At 46.6% G+C, this 18211-nt stretch overlaps 1 protein-coding gene across 1 annotated transcript; it reads left to right on the top strand.

The window, feature by feature from the left end:
- The first annotated feature begins 7898 nt into the window (after positions 1–7898).
- On the top strand, positions 7899–8784 carry LOC125541082 (cytochrome b561 and DOMON domain-containing protein At5g47530-like). Its single transcript, XM_048704567.1, has one exon. The coding sequence runs from the start codon at positions 7974–7976 to the stop codon at positions 8598–8600; it is 627 nt and encodes a 208-aa protein (XP_048560524.1). The 5' UTR covers positions 7899–7973; the 3' UTR covers positions 8601–8784.
- The last annotated feature ends 9427 nt before the right edge of the window (positions 8785–18211 follow it).

The raw sequence follows: 18211 nt of genomic DNA, 5'->3' as shown, positions 1-18211 counted from the left end.
ACGCCGAGAGGACCCCAGGTCGCTGCTGCACCGCCGCCAAGCAGGGCCGCCGCGCCGCCGGGCCCCGCACAGCCCAACGCCCTCCCGCGGCTGCGTCGTCCCGCGCCAGCAGCTGACCGCGAGGAAGGTGGTGAGATCCCCTCTGCCACCCACGCTGGCCGGGCTTTGCCCGGCGGCGCCTCGCGGCGGCGGCGGGAGGGGGAGAGGCCGACGGGGGGGGGGGGGGGGGGGGGGGGGGGGCGGGGGGGGGGGGGGGGGGGACGAGTGGCGGCGCGCTAGGGTTCCCCCGAGGATGCCTGCGGGAGCGGCTCGAGGAGGGGGGGGGTTCAGCAGCCTTCTCTTTCCTCACTTACCCGTTTGCAAATCAGTTTCAATCTCCAGAACCCTCCCAAATTCTAGCAGCCGTTGTGATACTCCCGGCTACGCGTCACGTCGCTGCCAGTGAGCTCGTAGACACCAAGCACAACACTCAGCCCGGCGCGTTTCCTCCCGTCGGTGACCAACTCACGGCACTGCCCCAGCTACTTCTGTGTTGTAACCAACAGATGAGAGCTCGTGTTGCAACCAACATACATGCTCTGTACTTGGAGTTATACTTCTGTCAAGATGCAACAAGCAGGTCAATGGGAAGTAGCCATGGACGGAGGGCCGGTGGTTAGGAACACAGCGAGCACCGGTGGCTGCGGGGCGCCGAGGAGCCTGGTCATGGACGATGGGGAGAGCAGCGGGGACAGAGCTCCGGTGCTTCCGCGACAAAATGAGCTTCCGTCAGCGCCGACAAGCTTTCGACGGGGAGAGCGGCGGCAAGGAACGAGCATGAACGCCGAAGAGGAAAGGGGATTGAGATTTGGTAAATGGGGACTAGAGCTTTGAGATTAATTGGCTGGTTGCATTGAGATTCGTGTTTGCCAAGTGTCCATCGGTGAACAGGGTCTCACGATAGAAGTGTACGACCCGGGTCGCATAGGATTATTTTCCCTTATTTGGAAGACAGGATCGGCCGTAATTTGGTCCCGATCCATGTAGATTGGCCCAGTTGGAAACCATTCCCGGGAAATGCTTTAACGAGCGTTTGGTTTGGGTTAGGGGAGATAAAATCTCCGAAATTGCTCCACTTACAGACGAGTGTCATGGAAGCTGCCCTACGGATTGATGTGGCGGCCTCTAATCCATCCCTGCCGTCTGAATTTCAGGAATGTGGCCCTCCTTTCCCCGATCTAGTTAGGCCACGTCTGTCCGTAACCTTTATTTCCGTCAAAACCTGCGCGTAAGTGTAGCATCGCTCTAAAATCTCAGCCCAAACAACGCCGATCCACCCCAATCTACGGGGGCAAAAGAATTGTCATGTGGAAGTAGCATCTGTTGATTTTTTTTTGTTACCTTCTTAATGGTTGAGTTATCAAACCCTGTAGCTATTACATCATCTAATACAAGGAGGGATTAAGTGGTGGATGGGATTCAATCTAGACTCTTGGAGTTTGCGGCCCTGCGCGGTCGCATATCCTGCACAGGTCCAAGGACGGCCTTGTTTCACACTAAACATGTGAAACTGCTATTTTGCGGAAAAAATATGTGAAATTTCACTCAAATAGAAAAACTAGACATGTCAAACCGCCTCTCAAACCCTATGCTCCAAACTCTCACACTAGGTCAAATGACGAGTTATTTACGCAAAACCACCATACTTGGGGCTAGGGTAACTAATTGGTACCACATTTGTGCCAGGGCACAAAAAACCACCAACTCTGTACCTAATTGGTAACCCGGAGCATTGATTGTCCGATTTGCTCGCGTAAACAGGAAAACTGATTGTTTGGCCCCACCTGTCGGGCTGACTTGGCGTACCTACATGGACAATATGCTGATGTGGACTAGGGTCCCACCTGTCAGCTTCCCGTCATTTTCCCCCTATTTTCTTCTTCTTCCTCCTCGTCTCTTTCTCTCCCGACGGTAGGAATTCCGGCGGTCTCGACCGCTGCTGCCTCCCAAGTCGACCCACATCCCCCATCCTTCCTCTGCAACACGGCTTCACTAGTGTATGCCATCTCGCCGGCTCCACGACCGCTTGACATCCCGGCGTTGTCCGCACTAGCAAGGCTGCGTGGCGGCGAGCGGCGGCGCACCAGAGAGCCGGTCATGAGAGCCACGGGCAAGTGGTTGTTGCCTCTCTAGCCATGGGAGCAGCAGACGCGTAGGAATCCGGGCCCGCTGATCTTCGCGAGCCGAGCGGCGGCGCATCTTCCGCAGGTCTCCGGCCGCGCTGACAAGCGGGTGAAATTGGGCGGGGCGGACAAGGCCTTTAGCCATGGGAGTGCACTGGCCCTTGATTTGGATGTCTAACCATGATTACGATGGTTAGCGAGCGTCAATTTGGACGGCCAACGTGAGTTTTCTGTGTGATTGTGTGTGCGCGTGCTCTAGCTCGATGTGTGTGTGCGTGTTTGGTGTTTGTGAGCATGTCTGCTCCTTGCTGCCAGACCTCTGACAGCCTGCAGTTGTCGTGTTGGTGGCGTAGCTCGTTGCGCTGGACATGGCGGCTCGCCGGGCTGTGCGACGCGACGGCTCCCATGGCTCCTCGCGCTGGGCATGGCGACCGGTTCGGCTGTCGAAGCGACGGCTCCCGCGGCTCCCATGGAGGCAAAACACACACAGGCAGCTCCGAGCGTCTCCTCTCTATAGTGGCCTTCACGGTGATCACCGGAGGCACGACGCAGCAAACATACTTCGGCCGCCCAGAACCTGCTCGACGGAATGCCCCTTAGAAAGAGATGTGAAGAAGATGGCGTTACAGTCATTGACAGGTAGGACCCACGTTTTTTTGGCCACGTCAGCTGGTCAAAGTTTTTGGTCTTCGCCACATCAGCCCGACAGGTGGGGCCAAACTGTCAGTTTTCCTGTTTTCACGAGCAAATCGGACAATCAGTGCTCCGCGTTACCGATTAGGCACAAAGTTGGTGGTTTTTTGTGCCCTGACACAAATATGGTGCCAAGTAGTTACCCTAGTCCCAAGTGTGGTGGTTTTGCGTAAATAACTCTCAAATGACACACAAATGTTGGGCGAGATGGCGCATCACACTTTGTGCTTGGGAGAAGAAAATACTCCCTCATTCCCCTTTATAGTGCGTCTTGTTTGTCAAGGCCGGGCCGGTAAAATCCAAGGCCATGTGTGAAACTAAAAAAATGAGACCCTATCTCATTAGAAAAATAAACTAATAAGCAATTAAAATGTATATGATATAAATATTTTACAAGGCCCTGTGCGAAACTAAAAGATGAGACCCTATCTCACTAGAAAAATGAACCAACAAGTAATTAAAATGTATATGGTATAATATCTTACATAACACTTGGATACATAAAAAATTCATACCCTAGTTTCGTGTCCTGTCCGATTGAACTGCTATACTATGATCTTTAATCAAAGAGGCAAGAACCGATCTCTAACAAGGTAACGATCCCTACCAAAAGTGAATTAGAATTTAGGAATTAGGAGTAGGGCTATACGAGCCGAAATTAATTAGGAGGACAAGCCAGAGGTAGCCGACTACCTGTTTTGGCGAGAGGAACATGTTGGTCAGACGAAGTTAATCAGAAGCGGCATGCTTGTTGCCCCGCATGTTACTGTGTCGCCAGTCGCCAGCTCTGGACGTGCCGTCTTGCCTGCCTCTGGAAGCGATCGATATCTCGTTTCGACGCGGCCACATGGTTTTTGATCGAGGCGTCCACACGGTTGCCAGAAAGCCAGCGATCGTCAAATGTCCAACGCATCGAGCAGGCGGCCTAGGAAGCTAGGACACTCGACTCAGCGCCCAGGAGGACATGCATGACCCAGCGCCTAGAAATATACATAGGTCTATATAAAAATTTGGGACCCCAAAATTTACGGGCCCTACGCGGGCCGCACACTCTGCACATCTATAGACCCCAACCTGTGTTTGTAGCCCCTATACCAAGACATGACAATTGCCCCTTGCCTGTGCATGCATGGCTATCGGCCCTTATGCGCACTACATTCACGCACTATAATATGGAACTAGATCATTGATGGCGCGCGTTGCTGCGCCCGTCTATCTTAAATTTATGATAAATAAACTCGAATGAGTTATTTCACGAAAGTATTTCATTTTCTTTTGAAACAAGACACCCAATACAGTAGTAAATAATATGGTATTATATCTGTTCGGGTGGGAAAAAGGATCATCATGCTGCTACTACGAGTACAACCTTCAACTCATCAGCATAGCTGGTACTGAAAATGTTCATAATCATCATCTAGCGCACAATGCTGTAAAAAGATCATCTACAAATACACAATGATAAAAGGAAAAGCTAAATACTACAGAGAAGTTGTGTAAGCTTTTCTTATCTTCTTTGTAAGGCGTTTCAGTACAGACTCCCGAGAACCATGGACTGTCGGTGAAGAACTAAAGAAAGATATTTTTTTTCACCTTTGACAGGTGATGTGAGTATTAAAACGACAGGAAACTGGTTACACATGCATGTACTAAATAAATACGCTTGTTTGTATCAAAATTTCCTACTCCGTAAATAATATCAAACATGGAAGAATCACCTAAGGGTTTTGGATCACTGAGGCCATTAAAGTCAAATCAGAAATAGCCAGCAAGATAGAGGGCGATAGTCATAGCACTGATTAAGATGGATTGTCATAAGATATCTTTGGTGTAACTTAGTTCATTCAGACAAATATGGGAAGACGTCTCATGCGGTAAGAAGATGAAGCACAGATCTAGAGACAATATCTGAAACAATTGATAGCATGATAGGCAAAATGCAGTCCGATCCTAAGAAGCAATTGCACTGGGTCAGCGACATAGGATTAATGGATGACTCGAAAATCAAAAGTAGCAAGTCAAATGTTGCCGGTGTTATACTAATTGACTATTGGACTGAATGTATTTATGTCTGTTCCAAATTAACTTCAAGCTTGTTTCCTTGCATATAACAATTTCTCACTGAAGTAGATAATGCAAGAAGCATCGTAGGATTAAAAGATAGCCAGCAATGGAGTTGACCATTCAAGCAACCTGTATCATCATAGGTTTCTGAAGCTCTAGAGACAACACATGTATGGGCAGTATGGCAATCTACTACAACTAAGCAACATAATTACGAGTTCAACCATCGCAACAAAAAAAAGATATGAACAGACGAGGGTACTGTACTACACTCACCTGATTAGCTGGACAAATTCGACATTCATTTTACAGCACCATATCTTGCAGGATGTTGGCCCCTCCTGACCAATTAACCCATGTGATGGTCTTATTAAAACCGTCTAAAAGGGAAATCAAGGTGGCAAATGCGAACACTGGAATCTGCAGCAACATTGCCATAGGCCAATATGCTTACGCTATTTGTCCAAGTAATAAATCATACGAGTCTAGATAAACAAATTTATGTTGTACTTTCAGGAACCATAGTTACATGGCAAATTTCATGTAGGAAGAGCCAAAGATCTCATAAAATACTTTGTGTTCTTGTTCTAGAGGAAAGGAAAGCAATGATAGAATGCTATGAAACAGAGACTTCCTATAGTTCCACCAAAAAAAGACTTGCTACAGTCATCTGGATAAGTATGTAGTAACCAAAGGGTGGCCAATATCAAAATGCAAGTTAAGTATTTGTGCACAAAGAGGGAAATCACACACACTATCAATTCTATTATTGATAGCAACGAATATTGAGCAGTATATATAGCACAAAGAGGGAGTATGTTTTAATTTTTCTAAACCAAAGAGCAATATATAATCAATCAATGATTTACTTGGGGACTACAGAAATTTCCAACTTCTTTGCGCTGTAAATGGGAGAAAGAAAATAGGCGTTAATTCATACATCTGAAAACAATGGTGGTATGACAGATCAAAAACTGCAGTTTACATAAATGCTGCAAACTTCAGTAAATATTCATTTTGACTCGATTGTTGCAGGCATATTCCAGAGTCCAGACCACAAAGTGTTGTTATGCAGCCAGAAAGAAAGCACATTGTTGGTAATGTATAAAAGGCAACGCAAAATACTGCGAAAGCAGGACCTTGGACTTTAAGGTTGGAATCGAAGGTCAAGTGAATGTCACTGGGCACTGTTGTTGTGTTAGCCGATGCATAAAGGTCCTTGCCCCATTCTAGTTCCCTCAATTCTGCCTGTCAGGTGAAATATTTTGGACTGCACTAAAGGATAGTGCACAACAAAGAGAAACCATGATTCAGCCTTCTCCATGGTGAAAATTTACCTCGCTGGCCTATCTAAAATGTAGAAACTGATATTTATACATGCTCGACGACGACGCAAGAGGAGATCCCTCACGCCACCAAGACAGACGAGGAGTGCTCGTCACAGTTTCCTCGTGCAACCATGGGATGAGAAGGGTTTCGCCGTTGTGAAGTCAAGAGAAGTGTGAACCACGGGACAAGGAGGAGAGAAGATGATGGACGAACGCAGCAAGGAGGATGGGAGGCGACGCGGACAAACTTGGAAAGGGACCAGGAGAGGGAAGGAGGAGGCGGCGGGGTGGCTGCAGCTGTCGACGACGCATGAGGAGAGGAGTGGCGGCGGCAAACAAAACCCTAATCGCGAGATCATGGGCGTGCCGAGGTTGAAGAAGCAGAAGAGGTGAATCAGGTTGTTGCTGAACCGTCGTTGTGTCTGTACTTCGCCCTACGCTGGATTAAAGCCCATTAGGCCCAGTTTCGCGGCCCTGTGGATTAGCGCTCGGTGGTTTGGTTCACAGCGAATCGGACGGTTGAAACATCCAAAAATAACGATCCAACAACTGCAAACACTGATAGCCTGGGAGGGCTGGTAAGATGCTCGGTTATAATATATCTAAATAGAGGGAGTAAGAAATTATCATCCATACATATATTAAATAATACTATAGAATTCAGCAAAATACTACGACAATATCGATTAACTATTCTCAAAATGCTTAGATATGTTTCCAAAAATATATAATAAAATCATTTAACTATTTTCAAAATATTTTACAAGGGCACTGAGCGGTAAATATACAACAACTACAGATGCGTAATTTCCAACAAACATTTGATATTCTCCTCAGTCGATCCGACGTAAAACCCGTGCAAGGTTTTATAATTTTTTTTGAACAGACCCTTGCATATTGTTGCACAAGATGAACATATTGTTACAATACAGCAAACATTTTCTTAGATCTATTCAACCGAGATTTAGTTATTTCTGGGTCCACACAATAGTACTATATACTTTCACACTAACTGAACTAATCAACACAAAAAGTGGACATTTTTACATACGTATAAACAAATTTATAAAATCAACTAAGGATTTGTTAATTCTCAGATGGAAAGAGTATTTCGGTTGCGGTATGCTGCGCGGAGCTATTTAGGGCATCTTCAACGCTAGGCGCTAAGGGTGGACGCTAGGAATAATTTCCAGTCCGATCGTCAGTTACGTCCTCGATTCCTGGCGCCCGGAGCCGCAGCGACGCAAAGAAAGGCAGCGAGCGCTTGCCTCTTTTTAGCCCACGAGATGAGGCACGAGCGTTGTTTTTCACACGTATTTAGCGCCCATGGTTAGCTCCAGCGTTGGAGCAGATAACGCTTGGGGATTTTTAAACCTTTTGCTATTTATTGTTTTCTGTTTAAGCACCTAGATAAGCGTCTACCATTGTACATGCTCTTACCACTCCAGCATGACGCCAACTAACGTTCCACGAGTATTGCCGTCCGATAAGTACAATGGCCGGTGATCCAATATGTAGGTCACCTACCCAGTTGATCCCATGTCAGACGTGGTTCACTTGTGTCACTTGTACATTTCCAAGCAACTCTCATCTTCCCCACCAAACCCTAGCCCCTTTAAAACCCCCATCTCCTTTCCTCTAACCCCACTGCACTAGCTAGCCAGTACCATCTCATTGTGCCACTCCACACTCCACAGACAGCAACTCCATCATTTTCTCCCAAGAAATGGCAGCTTCAGCTCTCCACTCCACTGGCACTGCGGCCATGTCTCTCTCCCTCTTCCTGCTCGCGGCCATCGCCGCCTCATCATTCTCTCCGGCCAACGCACAGGCGTCGTCGTCATGCGCGAGCCACACCTTCTCGAGCAACCAGCTCTACGCGTCGTGCACCGCCCTGCCGCGCCTCGGCACCACGCTGCACTACAACTACACGGCCGAGGGCAACTCGGTCGCCGTGGCGTTCCGCGCGCCGCAGACGAGCAAGGCCGGCGGGTGGGTGGCGTGGGGGCTCAACCCCAACGGCACGGGCATGGTGGGCACGCAGGCCGTGGTGGCGTTCCGGCACTCCAACGGCAGCCTCGTCGCGTACCCGACGATGCTGGACAGCTACGCGCCGTCCATGGCGCCCGCGGACGGCGCCGAGCTGGCGTTCCCCGTGTCGGACGTGGCGGCCGAGTACGCCAAGAACGGCAAGGAGATGGTCGTGTACGCGACGGTCGCGCTGCCCGGGAAGGGGAGCAAGTTCACCCACGTCTGGCAGCAGGGGGGCTCCGTGGTGGACGACGTGCCGGCGGCGCACCCCACCACCGGGGATAACGTGCTCTCCACGGGCACCATCGATTTCAGCAAGTGAAAGTAACATATACGGAGTACGTTCCTAGGTATGCTTATTTCGTACTATACGCGTGTCGTCTGTTCCGTATGTATGTGCCCGCGAGCCATCTCGCTCCCTATATATGTCGATATATGAATATGAATGCTTGTAATCAGCGCTCGGCGCAGAGTTATGAATACGTACTGTCTGTAATTTGTGGTCGCGGCATACCCCAGATTTAGAGAACGCAAATTATAGCGGGTGGAAAGAAGACGATGCGGATTCAGATGCCTGCGGGGCTGTGCCTGAGTTCGCCGAATCGGAATCCAAACCGTCTCACGCTAGAATTCCAAAATCCCGGTCCATATATATAACCCACCAGAACCTACCTCAGGCATGTTTGAGCGCCGATCGTCCGTAGCTCGTCTTTGCGCCTCAAAGCCTTTATAAATAAGGCACATCAATTCAACCATGGCGATCAAACGATCTGCCGACGATGTCCCGGCATCTCCTCCTCGGCCGCGGACGGCAAAGCGGATTCTCACCACCGAGTCGCCGCGGCCGCCTTACCTCCCTTCCGATGTCATCTTCGGCATCTTGTCATGGCTGCCGTCCAGGTCCGAAAATATTGCTTGGGACCATGATCCACCCGAACCCATGCTCAGAACCGTTCATCTCAGGACACCGCGTATGGAGATATGTGCATGGTGAGTAAACTATTGCATGGCAGGAACAATTTAGTTTGATGGCGGGAACAATTTAGGGCATCTCCAACAGATTGTATGTTAGCTTGTTGATAAAATATGTCATGTCATCAACCAACACCTTAACATACAACAACTCCAATGGGTTATATGTAGTTTGCCCAATAGGATGTGAGATAATAAATAAGGTGCTCTCTCATTCTACATTGGAGTTTGTGCAAAGGGTGTTGGTTCATGTACATACAACCTTTCTCTCTTCCCTCATTTATTATATGACACATCATTAAAAATCCTATGTGGCAAAATCTACCAACAACTATCTTACAACCATTGAAGATGCCCTTAGAGGGTTAGAAGCCATGCATGTGCTAAATATGATCATATTTGATGCTATACCATAGCTAATAAAATAGTCATGTTGCATTGGGCAATGAAATGTTGTCTCCTATGCACACTGTTCACTATTGTTTATTGCCTCGTTATGCTCGTCGAGCTCTGTCCCCAACACATGCATGAAGTAGACTGGCAAGGAATGCTATGCAATTGAAACTTGAAAATACGCTCAAGATAATTCGTGCATAGATAATTTTTCATAGATATTTCCGCAACACTCTTTTAACTTCAATTTTGTATCCCATGAAACCTACAATCTTCTTGTGCATGATTGATGACCTGCTGTTCAGACATATAGCAAAGCCAATAGAGCTGTTTTACGGTGATTGGGTTAGTACTCGGAGTATTTAGCAGTACTTACATGTCTGATCACGTCTGATTTTTATTAGCCGTCAGATCTTGCGGGGAATTTTAATTGATTAAATTTAATATGTTAATTGCGATAAGGGCATAATGGTCCAGGGGGAAATATCTTTTCTTGAACCGATCACCTGAGGACCAGATCCATGTCTACTCGATCCAGTTCAGAATCCTCCTCCGATCTATTCGTCGCCGCTCGCCGCTCCTGACCTTCTCCGTCCTCGACCTGCCCGGCGAGAGGAATAAATTCATCGTCCTCGTCCTCCACCCAACCAACCCCAGCCCCCCATGCCATCACCGAAGAAGAAGAAGGCCGGATCTGCGCCGGCTGAATCGGCGGCGACCGCGGCGGGCGATCCCATCTCTTCGCGCATACCATCCTTAAGGTATGAATTCGGCTTGGCGTTCTGCTCGTTCTCTTGGCCGTTGCGCCCCTCCACCGTGCATGTAGTACAACCTCAACCCCACAAGATCCGGGTATGGACTAGAACAACGAATGGAAAGCTTCATCATGGCATAGTTTCTCTTGAGCTAATCGCATCATGTTTGTTTAAGTAAGATGTTGAGGGCATTGCTTACTTCCTTTGGTACCGCAGAAAAAAGTGACTTACTTGACGTTTGAGATGATATATACTAAAGAAAGATGAGATACTGGTTCCATAGTTCACTTAATTTAGTTTATTAAAGTCATCATCACTTTAGGTTTGCATAGTGCATGAAATATAGTTTAAAGGAAGATGAGATACTACTTGTTGGACGTTGATGATTGGTTTCCCTCACATGTCAAACGAGCAAAGTCTTTTTCATGCACTTGTCTTTGCCTATGAGCTATTTTACACCTGCAACATTGATAAACAGAAAGATGTTGATGATTGGTTTCCCTCACATGTCATATGCAGGAAGACATGGCGTATGCAAGTGATGAGAGTATGTTCGAGTATGTAAAAGTTGTCAGCAAGATGTTTGATAGTGAGGCTGAAGGCTATGAATTCTACAACAAATATGCTCTTGAAAAAGGTTTTAGTGTGAGGAAAAGCTACGTTGAGTGGGATGGATCCAACAAGTACATAATTTTAAGGAAAATTGTGTGTAGTCGTCAAGGGTTTCGCGAAGAGAAGCACATAAAAGAAAGATGGAAGATAGAAAGAGGAGGCCACAAAGTTTAACTCGTGTTGGGTGTAATGCTAAATTGGTCATTACGAGACAGGAGGAAACCGGTCGGTGGTTTGTCAAGGATTTCATCGATGAGCACAGCCATCCTCTAGCCCCACGGGATCTTTCTTGTCTACTGCGTTCGCACAGACAAATTAGCGATGAGCAGAAAGCGGACATTGCGGACATGGAAAAATGTGGGATCCGAAAATACCGTATTATGGATATTTTGTGCTTTCAATACGGTGGATTTGATAAGGTTGGATGCATAAAGAGGGACGTTTATAATTTCTGCCATGCTAATAAGCAGGAGACAATCAGTGCCGGTGATGCTAATACGGTGATCATGCACATGATGGTGAGGCGAGAGCGAGATGTGGATTTTTTTTCTTCAAGTACTTGGTAGACGAGCATGGCCATCTGAAGGGACTGTTCTGGGATGATAGTCAGTCGCGACTTGACTACGAGGCTTTCGGAGACGTCATTGTTTTCAATAGCACATACAGAACCAACAAATACAATATGCCATTCGTGCCGTTTGTCGGGTTGAATCACCACCGCAGCACTGTTATTTTTGGCTGTGGTATAATTTCTCATGAAACAAGCCAGGCATACGAGTGGATGTTGCGGACCTTTTCTGATTGCATGGCACATAAACATCCGATATCTGTGATCACAGATGGGGACCTTGCAATGCAGAGAGCAATAAGGGTGGTCTGGCCAGACTCAAACCATAGACTATGTATATGGCACATTCAGCAGAACATTGTACGCCATCTGCATGATGACGACATAAAGGAGGAATTCAGATCTTTCATTTATGATACTTCTTCCATTGAAGAGCATGAGATAAAATGGATACAATTCTTACAACGGAATAAAGAAACCAGTGAGGAGTCTTGGCTGCATCAGATGAGAAAGTTGTGGTGTGCTCCATATCTTGAGGGGCGTTGTTTCCTAGGATTGAGCAGCAATCAGAGGAGTGAGAGCTTGAACTCTGTGCTACATACGCATCTTGAGGGTAAGATGTCGTTGTTTGAAATGCTAGAGCACTATGAGCGTTGCCTTGCGTCGCGGCGGATTAACGAAGCTCTCCATGACGTCGAAGCCTTGGAGTCCGTTCCATTTACAGAGGAAAATGCTTCGCCGCTTGAGAAACACGCCGCAACAGTTTTCACACCTAGTGTCTTTAAGATGGTCTTATGGAGCATAGATGCTGTCAGCAAATGTCAGATCAGAGAGATACTAGATGGATCAGAAGATTCCACTTATGTTGTGTCCAAGCAGGAAAGAATGGATAAAAAGTTTGGAGTGCGCATTGAAGAGCAAGGAGGTCTTTTGCACAGGGTGAGTTGTTCTTGCGTAAGCTGGAATGCGCAGGCACACCATGTTCCCACATTTTTTACATATGGGGGATTTTAAAACAAACAATTCTGCCAGGTTGTTGCATTCCCACTAGGTGGACTATGAATGCAAAATGTGCATACACACCTACCAGAAAAAACCAGATGTATGACTATTCGATAAGCCTGCAGAGGTACCGCGAGTTGCGGAATTGTAGTCACGCCGCAAGTTTCAAGGCATGCCACTCTGATGAGGACTATCACCGTTTAAAGATGCTTTTGCAAGCACAACATCATGGCAAGCAATCAAGTTTTGAACAAGCTGACAGCAAGGAGTCAACTAATGCTCAGCATAACAACATTAGGTTTGGCCCGTTGATGCCGCACTCGGAGAAAGTTGATAAGGTTCTGGATCCCGTGCATGTGCCAGGACGAGGTGCACCGAAGAAAAGGCTGCAGGCAAAGACAAAGAAGTCAAGATCATAGAATATCTGTGGCTATTGCAAGAAACCAGGTCACAGTCGACGTAAATGCGCTAAATTGCTAGAGGTACGAAATATGTTCATATTTATTTTTTGCATGTGTTTTACACATAATTGATGTCCATGTGATTTATTGTATTCTTCTGTGTAGGATCTCGAGGCTGAACTGTGATATCTACATACAGCATGAATCGATGATGAGCCAGAGAACGTCGTGTGCCATTCAGCTTTGTGTGACGTGGTCTTTACATTCTATTTCACCGTGACAGTAATTTAGTGAAGTGCGGTTGTACTGCCATGTTACAGTATTAGTTCGACATCTTTCGTTTCCATTTTTTGTGTGTATCATTTGATGTCCAACTTTAAGAATGATGATGTATTTCGAACAGGAATAAGGGCTAGCATGGAGCACTTGTTATTGTCGAGTAGAATAATTATTGTGATGTATTTCTGCACGCACACATGGCTGCCAGACGGATCTCCCGCGCGATCCCACGGTCTGCATGGCTGGCTCGGTGCGTGTCCATCGTTTAGGCGAGACTACCGACGCCATGCATGCATGGCAGGCCGTTTTCCTACGTCGACCCAAACACCGGCCCATCCGAGGTTGCAGCTCCGGACGGCCCACGTCGCGTACGATCTCGCACGTTGTTCTCGTCTAACTAAAAATAGTCCCACCTCGCCCCTCGAGCAGCTCCTTTACCTGCTTAAATACCTTCATCGAGGTGATTTTAGCAAGCGTTGGTCCTCATTGTAGGATGAATATGATTCTTCACTCTTACTATGGTTGTCATGCATATTCTTCATTTACAGAGCAATAATGACTGACGTATTTTTTAAATAAGCGGGGCCCACTGGGGTGTGCTTGGAAATCTTTGAGAAACCTCCATGCACGTTCATCTTCGCTGCATGCAAATCGGGCGGCAGCCGCTGTGCCAGTAGCTGTCAAGGCCTTGATGAATCACTATTCACATGCAGGTCCCCGACTCTTGCATGCAGGTCCCAAATTATCTTGTACATGGTGACCCACATGTGCCAAACATGTCCATGAAAGAAAATTTTGAAAAAAAATTATTTTACAATGCCCCCTTGAGGCATAGACCGATGTTTTCAGCAGTCAGTCTAGAGGGCATTATAAATTCAAAAAAATACAAAAACTTGGAAACCTAGTTTTGTTTGTGGAAGAGATCATGTGTGCCAAAATTGAGGTGATTTGGAGGTGGTCGAAAAAATGCCGGCATTTCGGAGGGACCATTTTGTCTAACTTAAGCCAGTTTTTGAAAAAAGGTGAATTTTTCCACCACCTCCAAATCACCCAAATTTTCTTGTACATGGTGACCCACATGTGCCAAACATGTCTATGAAAGAAAATTTTGAAAAAAATTATTTTACAATGCCCCCTTGAGGCATAGACTGATGTTTTCAGCAGTCAGTCTAGAGGGTATTATAAATTCAAAAAAATTCAAAAAAATACAAAAACTTGGAAACCTAGTTTTGTTTGTGGAAGAGATCATCTGTGCCAAAATTGAGGTGATTTGGAGGTGGTCGAAAAAATGCCCGCATTCCGGAGGGACCATTTGGTCTTAACTTAAGCCAGTTTTTGAAAAAAGGTGAATTTTTCCATCACCTCCAAATCACCCAAATTTTCTTGTACATGGTGATCCACATGTGCCAAACATGTCTATGAAAGAAAATTTTGAAAAAATTTATTTTACAATGCCCCCTTGAGGCATAGACCGATGTTTTCAGCAGTTAGTCTAGAGGGCATTATAAATTCAAAAAAATACAAAAACTTGGAAACCTAGTTTTGTTTGTGGAAGAGATCATCTGTGCCAAAATTGAGGTGATTTGGAGGTGGTCGAAAAAATGCCCGCATTCCGGAGGGACCATTTGGTCTTAACTTAAGCCAGTTTTTGAAAAAAGGTGAATTTTTCCACCACCTCCAAATCACCCAAAATTTTCAACCAAAGGGCCCACGTCTCCCCTTCAGAGTTTTCGAGGGCCAAAGGGAAGGACATTTGAGTTTTGGAGGCAACTCCCCACGTCTCCCCTCCACTGGCAACTCCCCACGACCACGACGCAGGTAACTCCCCTCCTATTCCATTGCCGCTCCATCTTCCTCCCTCTGCCTCCCTCTGCCTCCACCATCAAGCAACTCCCCTCTGCCTCCACCATCCCTGGCCAGGAGGGCAATGGCGGAGGAATCATGGAGCAACTCCCCTCCGTCTGCCAAGAGAATGGCGGAGGCATCGTGGAGCAACTCCCCTCCGTCTGCCAAGCAACACCGTGGTGAGGCGTCTGGCAAGGAGCCGCTGGTGGTCGACGATGATGTTCCGGTCCCCGGGCAGAAGCAGGACTACACCGTGCCGCTCATGGTTGATATCCACCTGAAGGAGAAGCTGGATGTCGTATGCACCAGCAATCCAGACGAAGCCGACAAGAGGATCCGCGACATGAGGAGGAGGCTCGGCGGCATGGTTTCTCGGTCGATCGGCGTTGATGTCGAGTATACCAGGGAAGACGAACCTCCGCAAATGGTTGCAGTTCTGCAGTTATGCGTGGAGGATCTCGTCCTGGTATACCACATCACCGCGGCAACCAAATGGTAAAAACATCCAGTTCTGAAGTTTCTGTCTAATTAGTAGTTTCTAAAGTTTCTGAAGTAGATGCAATAGTTCTGAAGTGGATGCAATACTAGTTCTGAAGTTCTGAAGTTTCTGTCTAATTAGTAGTTTCTGAAGTTTCTGAAGTTTCTGAAGTAGATGCAATAGTTCCGAAGTTCTGAAGTAGATGCAATACTAGTTCTGAAGTTCTGAAGTTTCTATCTAATTAGTAGTTTCTGAAGTTTCTGAAGTAGATGCAATAGTTCTGAAGTTCTGAAGTAGATGCAATACTAGTTCTGAAGTTCTGAAGTTTCTGTTTAATTAGTAGTTTCTGAAGTTCCTGAAGTAGATGCAATAGTTCTGAAGTTCTGAAGTAGATGCAATACTAGTTCTGAAGTTTTGAAGTAGATGCAATACTAGTTCTGAAGTTTTTGAAGTAGATGAATTTGATGCACCAGATTAATTTGATGCAGGCCCAAGGAACTCCGCCCGCTCCTGCAGGAGAAGAAGTTGTACACCTTTGTTGGCTTCTCCATTGGAGGTGACAAGGAGAAGCTGAAGTTGTCTGGTTTGGAGATCAACCCCGACAAGTACATCGACATGCAGCGCAAATGGAGAGTTCCAAACAATGGAAAGAAGTGGCAGTCTTTGGCTGAGTTTGCAGCCAGCCTCATCCACCCATCCTACAAGGAAATGAAGGGGAAGATCAACAAGAAATTGGACCACAAACGATGGGGGGACAGCCCACTGCCAAACAACCTCATCGAGTACGCAGCGAAAGATGCGTACGTCACCTACGAGGCATGGAAGAAAATCGAAACCGTCAAAGAAGGTTTGGAGCAATGGCAAGAGGCGGAAGATCATTGGGATGACTCCTACTACTGGGGATATTGAGTTGTTTGTTGTATTATGTGTCTCAGTTTGTAGTTATGTGGTTGAACAAGTTTGCTTTTGTTATGTTGAACAACTTTGCTTTTGTAATGATGACCAAGTTTGCTTTTGTTAAGTTGAACAAGTTTGCTTTTGTTATGTAGTTATGTGATTGTTATGATGCTGGTGCAGAACACTTATGGTTGTGATGTGATGCTACTGCTATATAGTAGTGGCGCACCACATGACAGGTGCGCCATTAGTGTCCATTCCATCTATAGCCTTTTTCCTAGTAGTGCAAAATGCAGCATGATGGACTGGCTGCAATGGAAATAATGGTGACAAATGCAAAAAATGAAATATGACAAAAAAGCCCGCCTACTTGCCGCTTAAAGTTCACAATTCAACGGCCTGCATATGACTAGTAACCCAATCATTTATTGGGCCAGGATGCAGAGGCCTGTCACATTGTGATAACAGGTAGCAAGTGGGCCCATAGGGCAGGGACGGAGACGGTTAGGCAATGTGCTGCCCGCTTTAGAAAGGAACTTGAGAGGGAAAGCTCAGCCCGCTATATAAACCGGTGCTAGCTCCGCTCGCTCGGCGAGGTGGGACTAAACTCCCTGCACCCCTGGGATGTGCCCGGCGCGACGCTCGCTTGGGCCTAATTCGGATGGGCCGTCCCACGCCAGCCTCACCCGCTGGGTCGCTGGATGGACCGTTGGGCCATCTCGTTGTCTACGCCTGAGGCATGCATGCATGGTAATGGCGGCGACGTGGGTTTGCATGCGCGGGTGGCGGACGTGAACTTTATCTATCCGAACTGTGTTATGATTTCTACCCGAAAACAAGCTCGCATGCGACGCGCTCCCGTGCGACGCACGCCTCTCGCGTGATACGCGATTCCGATGCGACTGCGTGCCAAGTTTTATAGATGGAAACTTCTTTAGATGCAATGCCATCTCAAAAACAACTCAGAAACAACTATATGATTGATCATAAAACACATGCATTATTGTTCAAAGAACTGTCTCATGAATAAATTGTACCATAATTGCGAACATAGTGTGAAACAAAAAAAATGTTTGTTTGCAACAAAATAATCCTGGTTTGAAGCTTAAACTGGTTGAAAAACAATTGAGCCTACTCCATATTGTCTTCTGCACTGCCAAAATCCAGTGACCTCTTGCGTTGCGTCGTTGGAGATTGCGTCGGGCTTGGCGACGACCCATGTGCTTCAATCTTTTTCTCTTTAACATCAATGTAACCATACAACATAAGTTGTTCTTGGTCTTTCTCTGCCAACTCTCTAGCAAGACCCTCCATTTCTTGGATTCTCACTTCCTATAGAAAACCATAGGAATTGTATTAGGAAGAACTCAAAAAAGACGTAGCCATAAACTAGATGCATGTAACATGTAAAATTTGAACCTCTGAATCAATGTCATCCTCAGGAAAACAACCCATAGTTCTATTGTACACAATGTACAGGTGACATGTCTTGCTGCCATTCAGATCAGAAATCATTTTTTGTACATCATCTGGTCCTGCAATCAAGAACATTCCTTCTGGCAGATTCCACGCAGACCCAGGTAAGAAGTAGTACAGTTCTGCTCCCAGTTTGCTGTTGGGGAACGTAGCAGAAATTCAAAATTTTCCTACGTGTCACCAAGATCTATCTATGGAGAAACCAGCAACGAGGGGAAGGAGAGTGCATCTACATACCCTTGTAGATCGCTAAGC

The sequence above is a fragment of the Triticum urartu genome, chromosome 2 (assembly GCF_003073215.2).
Source record: "Triticum urartu cultivar G1812 chromosome 2, Tu2.1, whole genome shotgun sequence".
Lineage (NCBI taxonomy): Eukaryota > Viridiplantae > Streptophyta > Magnoliopsida > Poales > Poaceae > Triticum > Triticum urartu.
This window is presented reverse-complemented; position numbering and strand designations above follow the sequence as displayed.

Bases quoted from the DNA above. Each gene is read 5' to 3' on its own strand.
- LOC125541082 (XM_048704567.1), top strand. From the start codon at position 7,974: ATGGCAGCTTCAGCTCTCCACTCCACTGGCACTGCGGCCATGTCTCTC.